Source organism: Platalea leucorodia (assembly GCF_965183815.1).
Source record: "Platalea leucorodia genome assembly, chromosome: 7".
In the NCBI taxonomy this organism is placed as follows: Eukaryota; Metazoa; Chordata; class Aves; order Pelecaniformes; family Threskiornithidae; genus Platalea; species Platalea leucorodia.
Window position 1 is genome coordinate 29,395,668 of NC_138829.1, and position 11,189 is coordinate 29,406,856.

Genomic DNA, 11,189 nt, shown 5'->3' on the forward strand with positions numbered 1-11,189 from the left:
CACAAGACTCCTCCACCAGCAATTGCAACAAGCAACAGTGGTCTTGGATAGGGACAACAGCTGCTGTAGCCAGTTGTGTGGGGGTATTAGTCACGTGAATGCTCTCATTTCTTCTTGTGCTGAAATAAATCTGTATAGATAAGGTGTGTCTAAATGTCTTCTGGTTGAATTAAATCCCGTTTCAGATGCTGTCACACAAACTAGTACAGTATTCAGTTTTCTCTGCCAGCTGGTTTGCTTTTTCACAGTTATCTCCTGGTACTGTAGTTGTATTTTGCAGCTGTGTAAACAACTCATATGTGCATCCTCCTGTGACTGGTTTTCATTGTACTAATAGGACAGGTGAAGGTAGGGGCGGGGTGGCTGCAAGAACAGAATCACACCGCTCGGTGACGTAATTGCAGACTGATTTACTAAGCATGGTGAGGATAGTGGGTCCATACCAGTTTCTAATCTATGTTGTGCACACTTGGCATGTGAGGTCCTGGCCGCTGGCCTGGCTTAGTCCTGGTGCCTCGTTACCACCTACGTCCCCTTCCAGCAGGCTTTCAACTAGTGCCCTCTAAACTAGATTGCCAGTATAAACTGCTAATGGCCTTTCTAACTGTGGGGTGCCAGGGCGATCTCTGGGAATTTCCCCTTATCTCAGGCCAGTCAGCACTCCTCTTGGGGAGAACCCCAGAAACTTGGGGTTTCTGGCCCCAAGTGCCTTAGGGAAGTGCAAAGTTAGCAACAGTTACAGTAAACAGTTGATCTGTTGCCTCTTTATTTTTCCAATTCACATGGGATTAATCTAGTCAGCGCTGGCCAGCGTTAGGGTCTGCTTGCTCTGAGCCACCTTTCTGGGTGGGCTTCACCCTCTGGCAGCTGAGGAGACCGCAGACTCCCGCAGAGCATCGTTACCACGCTGCCCCTGGGCCCTGCCCGGCACAGTCTTCGCGTCTGCCCTAATTCCCAGACCATCACTTCAGATTAAACAGGACGAGAGAGAGCAGGCTGCGGCACCATCTCCTAGGTGTGACTCAGACCGGCGGTCTACTCCAAGTTCACGGTCAGCCGTGCAACTGAATCAGATCGGACAGAAGCGGCCACACGCTGCTGGACTTTAGCGTTCGGCAGGGTAGGGCCGCCGCCATGGCCCAGCGCCCGGCGCTGGACGGCCGCCCGCCGCGCCTCCGCAGCGACCGCCGCCGCGGCCGGGCCCCCGGGCCTCGCCGCCTCCATTTCGGCGGGCGGCGGCCGCCCGGGCGCGGGGCGGGGCGGGGCCGGGCGGTGGCGGGAGGGCGGGCCCCGGGCTGCCCCCGCCCCCGGGCTGCCCCCGCCTCCGCCGGGCCTGGGCCGGGCGCAGGGCCGCTGGCGGGCGGGGAGAGCGCGGGGCGCGCCATGGCGCTGGGCTCGGCCTGGAAGCAGATGTCGTGGCTGTACTACCAGTACCTGCTGGTCACCGCGCTCTACATGCTGGAGCCCTGGGAGCGCACCGTCTTCAGTATCCTTCTGCCGGCCGGGCCCGGCCCTGCCCTGCCCGCGGGGCCTGGCGGGGCGGGCCTCTGTGTGCGCGGCGTCGGGGGCCGGGGGGCTGCCCTCCGGTGCCCCGTCGCGCTCGGCGGCGGCTCCGAGGCCGCCGGGCGGGTGTGGCGGCTCCGCCGGCCCTGCCGCCGCCTCCCCGGCGGGTGCGGTGCCGGGCGAGCGACCCGGTGCCGGGGAAGCGCCTGGGCCGCGGCCGCGCTGAGGGCGGCTGGCCGCCGGCGGGGCTGCCTGGGGGGCGAGGGGCAGCGGGAGGAGAGCCGGGCCCCGCCGGGGAGGGGAGCGGCGCCGGGCCGGGCCGCGGCGGGGGGCAGCCGGCCTGAGGCGCCGGGCGCGGCCGGGGGAGCGGCGGCCTCCGCCCGGGAGCGGGGCTCGTCCCCCCCCTCGCAGGCAGGGGCTGAAGCCCCCCGCCGTCAGGGACCAACGTGCCGCCCCGGTCGGGGAACGGCCCTCAGGCTGGCGCTCCGCACCCTGTCGCTGGGCGTCTGGCCACCCAGTCCGTTTCTCCTCGGGCATAAGTTTATATCTCGAAGTTATTTCTCCTTTAATTTTTCTCCTGTCGAGTTACGGTAGTTCTTTCTCCTGTCTTTCGCACTGAAATCTCAAGGTTTGTGTTAAGGACAGGTGTCTTTCATGAGTTCTTTTGTATTTTTGCCCAGTGGAAAGTAAATGTGCAGGCTGTAAAACCTTGCAGCTTACGCTTGCACGGTGCTTTGTCACATGATTTTTATTAGATGAGTATTTAATCCTCGAGCTGGTAAGTTTGCTTGGCTCTTTTGGAGTGGAAGAACTTGATAGATGCTAATGTGAAGGCATCTGTATAAAGACTATTTATAGGTTCGCTTCTTTACCCAGCCCTTTCATACCGGCAGTATATTCCCTCAAGTGTTGTTATGGCATCACAAGTATCTTTCTTTTAAGTGTGGCTGTTTTGATCTTGACTTGAAATGATGTCTCATATGAATGACCCCGAGCCATCTCCAATTAATGTTGAGAGGCAAAGAGAGAAATTACCAAAACATTAACAAAGAGAAGAGTGTAAGTAGTGAGAAGCTGCTTTTACTAAGATACTGGTCAGTTTTGTAAAGGAACTGGCTTTTGTTCTATAGAAGTGGTTGCCCAGGTTACAGCTCTACAATGAGACTTTTTTTCCTGTGTAAAGTCAGTCGAAGTGGAGGTAACTTACTATTTCTCTTTCCTAGTATTTATAGACTTACTGTGCGCAGTTGTTTAGGTAGGGATTCTTAGCCTTGCTAACATACTTCCCTGTTTTTATGCCGTGTCTGTATCACTGAGGAAACTTAATCTTTGCTTTTATTGCAATTATATTAGTCATGAATATTTTTTCTTTTGTGTTACCCATGCAGCTTTTTAACTTGTGCAAAATATTTAAGTAAATCAAAGTGTGTGTGTATGTTTACTTTTATAAAATACTTATATTGCAGTGAAGTAATTGCCACTGAACTTCCAAATGTCGTAAGTGGCACGACTATCGCTTGCAGTCTTGGGTTAGCAAAACTGTTTTTTGTCCTCAAACTGGACGCTTTTGCCGTAGGTGGGCAAGGTCTGCCGGGCGCTGTACGGATGCGGCGCAAGAGACGGCGGCCTTGGGAGTTAATGGTGCGCGGCTCTGCTGCGTGTCTCACTGCTGCTTGTGCTCCAGAATCAGACGTGAGCGCTGATACGGAAATGTGGATTTATGAGTTGACCTTCATTTTAGTATCTCATGCTGTATAAACTTCTGGGACTAAAAATACACCAAGAAGCTAGTATGCTCTAATAAGCGCAGCTAATACCTCTGCTCTGCCACAGGGAAGTCGGTCACAGAGTGTTTATTACATGTGTGCTGTGGTGACTTGATTTCTCGAAGACACAGCATGCACAGCTCCTCTGGTTTCACCTGTGGAAACCGAGTCCAGTGTTATCATGCTTGTTAATCTCCAGTGCTTTTTATAGTGTTTCTGTCTAAGTTTACTGAATCTCTGCAGGCAGTGGGATGAAATCAACAGGTTATTATTAATTTAGAGTACTTCTTTTGAATTTCTGAAACGTTAAACTTCAAATGGCATAATCTTTCAGTAAGCTGATGCCATAATTTCCGTAGATAGAGCTTTGTGAACCCTAGAGCTCGACAAAGGTCCAGTTGTACATATACATTATAAGCTGTCATCTCACTTCTCTATGTAAGTTTTACAAGAGGTCCCTGATAGAAATTCAACTAATAAAGTGGTCGTCTTAAGATTGTTCAGCAGATAGCTTCATGTGATGTTTGTTTGGCAGTGTGATCTGCCATAGTGAAGTACTAATGAGGATCTGTTTGTTTAAATGCACAAGCTGACTCCAAGCCGTGCTGATGCTCTGAGGCTTTGGGAGTGAAGTACTTGGAAAGGTGCATGTCACAATTTTATTCGTACTTTTCATTCCTCCTGCAGTTTCTATTTCCGAAGTACTGTCAAACAGCACATAAATTGAGCTGCTTGCCCGTGAGGAAGGGTCTGAGCATGACCTGCAGATGGGGGAATCAACCAAGTGATGTGGTAACTTAAAGCATAGAGGACACTGGCAGCTAGAAATGGATTTGAGGTTTCCGGACTTTATTATGCTAATGGTGCAACTTTCGCACCAGATGTATTTTGTGCATCATAAATTGCATCTATTAGATCATACTATTCCAAGAAGTTGAGGTCAGCATCTAATGCTGTCTGCTTAAAAATTAGTAGTTCCTCCACAAATAAGACTCTTATTCAGTACAGCTACTCATATTATTGTGTTTTTATTTTGGTTTGTTTTTTTTGTGATGGTTCACTTTTTTCTGCTTGGCTGAATGGTGCTGGCTTCTGCAAGACTGGCTTAACACCTAGGAAGATGCGTGTAAAAACTTGTATATTCTGAGTGCCCATTTTCTGTTCCTCCATCACCCTTCCCACGCTTTGGCCTGTCCTCTTGTGTCCGTGACAAGGCAGTGGATAACTTGCAAGGCACCCTTCCATAATCCAGCTAATCGCTCCTACCAGTGTTCTGGTTTTCGGCGTTCAGTCAGTTCTTCCTGCAGCTGTAATTGTTGAATGCAGTTGACCTCGACTGATTTAAAAATGTAATGTTATAAGTTAGTTACCAGGAAAGTTTTAATGCTATGGTTATGTGATATCTAATGCACTTTCTATTTCAAATGCCTTTTTCCTCAACTGTAATTCAGATTCCATGCTAGTTTCCATTGTTGGGATGGCACTGTACACGGGCTATGTGTTCATGCCTCAGCACATCATGGCAATACTGCACTACTTTGAAATTGTGCAGTGATGAAGAACGTATTTTCAAGAAGTAATCGGGCTCTGAAATCTGGTCTACAAAGAAGAATGAACCTCTTAGTTTTAACAAGACTTCTACCGATGTCAGAAAGACACAATTACGTCTCTGAAGACTAGGAAACGAGATATGTAAAGCAGGGACGTGAGATGTCCCCTATGTTGTGTTCATTCCTTTTAATTTTACAAGATATGCCCTTGTATAGTAGTTTTGTCTACTTTAACATTGTGATTGTACTTTGATATCAGTATTTTCTTAACTTTGTGACAGTTTCAATATTGCACTGTGAAAGCTTTTCTTAATTGTAATTTTGAGTAAATCTTAATTGCCTTCTATTTTTAATCGGAAAGTCATCTTATTAAATGGGGCTTAAAGCTTTTGCTATTGTATGGTATGTATTTGCCTGGATATTTCTATTAATGCGTTTTGTAAGAAAATACATCTAGATTCATATTAGAGACATGGATATATTCGTCTAATGCTATTTACAAAAGTTAGTTTGTATGACTGAACTCAGGTGTACTGTTTGCTGTCCAGACTTTATTCAACAGTATATTTGTGCATATCACCTAAATTTGGAATTGGCAATTATCTGAAGTTCCTGTATTCCACCTGATGGAGGAGGGCGGGGGAGATGAGGCACTGGGACAGACTGAAGACTGCATTTGTTATGTTTGGAGTAGTGCTGTGGTTCTGGGATTTATCTAGTGGGGGGGGAAGGACTTTTCTTTACTGACATAGGCCCACATAAGGCTTTGGGATAGCACTTTAAATCAACCCTGTTTTTCTAGCTACCAATTCAATTGTACTTTTACAATTATATATTATGTTCCAATCATTATGGTTTCTGCTAATTTTCACTCAACAGTGTGACTATGTCTAGGTTTTAAAGGGGTTTTCTATTGCTGCTAGTGTTCCAAACATGTTCTCGCTACAAACGACCAAAACATAGGGGTTTAAATGGACTTGAGCTACAACTACAGCAATAAGTAGCTGAATACTTGGCTGAAGTCCTGTCTTTTTTTTTAATAGGGATTTTTTTCAGTTTTGTATTCTGAAATGTAAGAAGGTGACAACTTAACTTTCCTAAGTGGAGGATTTTTTTTTTGTTGTTGTTGTTTAAAAAATAAAAGTTTAAAAGCAGAGCTTTGATGCAAAACTTTCTTTGGGAGTTAATGTGTTTCTGAATGCTGCTTGTTTTTTTCAGAGCTTTCCAAAAAATGAAAACTTATACTTGACCGAAGAATTGTGATTTTTTAATGGCCCAGTAATAATAGGTACTGTTATATCTTTTATGCAACTTCTATTGAAATCAGATTGTACAACTAAATTGTTTTTCACGTTTATGTGATTTTTCTGAAGTGCACACTCATGAGAAAAGAGGTTTTTTTCCCCTATATTTAAGAACTTAATCTGTATCTGATTAAAAACTCTGTTGTCGTCTTGCAGCTATAAACAGTGGGCGTTAAACTTCTTAGGTGAACCCTAGCTTTACTGGTGTTGGTAGGAGTCTCGCGCTAAATTAGTGCCTTTGCTTAGTAAAAACTGGTTACCTAAACATGGGTAGGTTTTGGGGGGGTGTCTTTGGGTTTTTTTTTAATATATCCGGAGTTGTACATGAGTATTTTAAATACATACAGAGATAACGATACGTTAACATACTCTTTTTGAAGTAACGTAGCATAAATTCCTGCTGTCCGTGGATTAAATTGGTACTGTGATGTTTCTTTGTGAACTGCTACTGTGATTGATACACATCTGCTGCTGAGAAAGGGTTTTAGTTGTATGAGGGGGGGAAAAAAGCCCTTCTGTGTGGTGGCATTAGGGATATTAAACATGATTTTTAATTGTGAAAGGTTTTATAAAAGGGCTTTGATATACTGACTTTTATTAGCTGTCTGCTTTTTGTTGAGAAAAAAAGAGTAACCATAATCTCATCACTAGCAGTACGTTGGAGTGGGCTTGATCGATATCATACGTGAATTCAATTTGCTAATTTGACTACAGTCTTTTTCAGCATTTCTTTTTTTAATTATAAATCAAGAATCTTATAGCCTTGGACTGTTCTTTTAGATTCCAGATACTTTGTTAAAGATGGAATAGTTTCATTAATAAAATTCTATATGTTACTAGAGTTTGAATTCCTAGAAGAAAGTTTCTGCGATGTGTCCTTTTCATAAAGTTGGTCTAGTGAAGAGATGGTTCAAGGGGTGATAATTATGAAGCAGCGTAAGTTTTCTTTTTTAAAGTATGGGTATTGGTAAGGATTTACTTAATCATTAAATTGGAATAATAAATGAATCATAAGGCTATCAAGCTGTTTTCCCACTGCAGCCTGCTTTATTGTCATGTTAGTTGGACGATCGTATCCTTCTTACGATATAACTAAGCTTTTTCTGTGTACGCTGGAGGTCTAAAGCAACTTAAATACCATTTGGAGACAGCTGGTCAATTATACTTCTGTTTAAAAAGGTTGATAATAATTGAGCCATCAATGCTTTAGTTAAAGTTGGAAAAAATAATTGTGAGAAATGAGAAAAAAAAGATTTGGGAGCCCTGCAAGTGGCTTTATGTTAGTCTTCTAATAATAATAGCTCTTGGGGTTTAGACTGAGTAATCAGAAATAAGTGTTTAAAATGCATTAACTGTGTGATAGCAGAGCTGATAACACCAGCTCCATCAGCCAGCCCCCATTGCCTGAGGCTGGCAAAAGGTGTGGCCGGGGCATCCCCCCCCTGGGTGGGGTGACTTGCTGTGCTGGTCGCCCTGGCAGGAGCCCGCGTAGCCTGCGGCTGTGGCGGCTTCCAGAGCCGGCTCCGCAGAGGCACCTTGGCTGACACAAGGGCTGGGTGCTGTGGAAGTAATAATTAAACCCCTTTGCAGTAGGAGCTGCCATAACCGAAAGGGGAAACGGAGCCATAGAATCACAGAATGGTTTGGATTGGGAGGGACCTTAAAGATCATCCAGTTCCAACCCCCCTGCCATGGGCAGGGACACCTCCCACGAGGCCAGGTTGCTCAAAGCCCCATCCAACCTGGCCTTGAATGCTGCCAGGGATGGGGCACCCGCAGCTTCTCTGGGCAACCTGCTCCAGGGCCTCACCACCCTCACGGTATTGCAGAAAGTCAGTCTGGAGCCAGAAATGGATCCAGGACATGTCTGTATGTCCTGGATCGGTTATATTTATGTATATATATACATACACACACCATTTATTTATTTTTTTATATATATATATACACATAACCCCTGTTTATTTCTTGTCAGACATTACTGTGTAGCAATTAGTTTGGAGACAGAGGCTGTGGGTTGCTTGTTTGTTGCTTTTTTTTTTCTGGTTTCTTAACTGCCCCATGAGGAAAACACCAGACGATCCTAAATTGAGACTTTCTTGGCAAAATTTAGCACAAAAACCATTTGTTTGTGGATTTGTGTAAATATTGGAAAGAAATAGGTGCGAAAGGAGCATAGCACTGTGGAGTTCGGTCTTGTGTGATAGATGTGCATTGTGTTACTGCCAGTTGGTGCAACTGGTAGGATGTGAAGCGTTGCCCTGTTTCATTCAGGTGCAGTAATGAAGTGTGCATTAGAAATACTGAAGAAGGCATACCTGCTGTTAGCTAACAACAAAAAAAGTTATATTGAGGTAAAGAGACACAACTTGAAAAGATCTGATACCATGGGATTAGTGGGCTGTGCATAAAGCTGTGGAGCCAGCAGCCATCCTCTGAAATACCAGAGCAGCATACCAGAGTTGGGGCCCCAGTAACAGTTTTTAGTGCCAGAAGTTCCTTTCACCTGCTGATTTGCCCACGTTTTCTACAACTGCTGTTGCAGAAAAACAGTTTCTTCCCCTCTTGCTGACGTGTTATCCTGACAGCAGTGTGGGGTTTTTTTTGTTTTGTTTTTTTGAAGACAAAAGCATGAAGTTTTCTGTGTGGTTTGCATTGTTTCTCTGATCTGCTTGGTCAGTCTTAAACAGTAGTCACCACTGAGCACAACAGTTGCTGTTTCTGCCTTTGTGTGATGACGGTTTAAGGAGAAAATCTGGCATCGTAGTCCAGAGCTGGATCGAGCTGGATCAAACTTCCTTTCCCTGTAATGGGGAGAGATGAAATTCTAGATCAGAAATATCCCAGCGTGGGATTTCAGCAGAAACCCCTCTGCTTTTCTTAACCTTCACGTTCATCGTGAGATCCTCAAACCATCTAAAGTGTCATAGCATGATTGAAGACTAAGAAATTATGACCATTCGCTCTCCCTGAGAGTTTGGCTGCATTAAGAGCTGAATAGGCCTTGATGTAATCCTGATTCAAATGCTGATCCAATTTGTAAAGTATCATTAAAGTTGAGCTTTTTTTTTTTTTACAGTAATTTTGCAATGGCAGCAGGTGTCTATGTCAAATGTTACAAGGATTTACGGTTAAATAAAATGGGGAATTACGTTATGCAATACCTTATCACTAAATGTTTAACAGAGTGTACAAAAGCTGTGAGGTGGCTTTGGCTGAAAGTCAGGCTGTGCCGAGGTCGTGTTGCTGGTGGACCTCTTTACAGTGCTCTGTGGATTCAGTGAGCCATCCAGCATGTACGCTTAACAGAAGTCAGCTTATTTGTGGGTGGAATTCTTGTTTTATTAAAAAAAAAAAAATTCCCCAAGCCAAACTAAGGCACTGGCTAGCGCTTTATTTATTTTGTAGGTAAGTACTGCTTATTTTAATAGTAAATAAGATATACATGTACAATTTATAAGCTGCATCTCTTTATTCATCAGGTATTTAGACCTTATAATATGGATGCACAGAAGTATTCTTTATTTTGGAAGGAGCCCTGTCAAATAGGAGAGAGTCTTGGTTTACACTTAGAACAGTTCCCTATGTTTTGCTGTTGCTAAGATGAGCTGTGCCAGAAGCGTATAACTCCTTGGCATTTTGGAGTCTGCTAAAGAGATTCCACTTTCCTGTGTGAAGAAGACACTCTGTTAATGGCATTACTCATTCTGGAGCAATTTTTAAATGAGTTACAGTGATTCTAATCTCAAATTGGTTCATTATGAGAAACCACAGGGAAGGTGCGTACAGTGGAATTGATATCAGAGAAGAGAGGCTGGAAATGAAAATTTCTTTTGTCTTTGGACAAGCGACAGGATGAACTGAGGGATGAAAATTCTTTTACAGAGCATCTGGTTTCTGTGAAACTTTAACTCTGGCAAAATGGGTTTTTCTAATGTTTTGAAAAACGTAGGAGTTGTTTCCCTGAACAGAAAATGTAACCTTGTTTTCAGACTGAAGCTGATACTTGTGCTAACCCCCAAAACTCACTGGACAAAAGAAAGTAAATATTTCATGTAAATATAATGATTACCAAGATAGGAGCCTTACATTACAGAAGAGTTGGTTTAGGGGCTGATAATACCACCCTGGTAATACCACTACGTATTTAGACTCTGTGGTTGGAATGTGTGGACCCATGGTTTCACCTGGGTTGGAGATCCTTCATGCCATAAAGGCACCTGCTAGCACTGGTAGGATGTCCCAGTGATTTATTTATTTATTTAAAGGTTTGGAGGGATGGTGTTTGGGATTAGAGACTGAATAATCATCCTAAAGGCTTTACTGTTATATCTTGCCTTACGTAAACGGATGTTTTGATGAAATAAACTGATGGAAAACCCTGCGGCCTCGCCACCTGTCTTAAGCTAGACAGATAATCGTGGAGCAGTAATCGCTAAATTGGATATAGGACGTGCCAGTTGCAGACAGATAATCGTGGAGCAGTAATCGCTAAATTGGATATAGGATGTGCCAGTTGCAGCTACAAAGCAAACGTCAGAATCTCGGAAAAGACGTGTCTGTGCAGCGAGCAGCCATCCTCCGTGTTGGTGATCATGGTGGTGATTTTCTGTCGCAGCCTGTGACTGGCTGAAACGCACTTTTTTATGTTAACAGAAGACTTTTTTTTTTTTGTCTTTTGTTCCTCTTTCTTAACCTTGAAGGGTGTGTGCTGTGTACAATATCAATCTTGTCACAGCAATAAGTTTCATTAGGCTGGATTACGTTGAGGGTGTTTTAATGGTGAAAAGTTGACTGATTTTGTAGGTGGCTCTTCCAGTCTTCATTGCTTCAGTTTTGGAAATGAAGCATATGATTATTGAATAGCTTACTACTATCCTCCCACAAAAAAATGAATCATAGTATTTCTTTTATTTGATCCTGTTAAAGAGGTTATCCAGATAATGTTTGATGAAGAAGCCCAAGATTCAATTTATAGTTGTAGCTGGTTGCTTTCTCATTAAAACTGATGGTTCTTGGATGTGAATCTTCATAAGCCTGAATGTTTCTGTACAAGGTCCTTGCTC

General features: G+C 44.1%; 1 protein-coding gene across 1 annotated transcript; it reads left to right on the top strand.

Moving 5' to 3' along the window:
• The first annotated feature begins 1,320 nt into the window (after positions 1 to 1,320).
• SPTSSA (serine palmitoyltransferase small subunit A) lies at positions 1,321 to 7,063 on the top strand. The gene is made up of 2 exons (XM_082317697.1): positions 1,321 to 1,486; positions 4,721 to 7,063. Exons 1-2 carry the CDS (start codon positions 1,384 to 1,386, stop codon positions 4,822 to 4,824), a joined length of 207 nt encoding a protein of 68 aa, XP_082173823.1. The 5' UTR covers positions 1,321 to 1,383; the 3' UTR covers positions 4,825 to 7,063.
• The last annotated feature ends 4,126 nt before the right edge of the window (positions 7,064 to 11,189 follow it).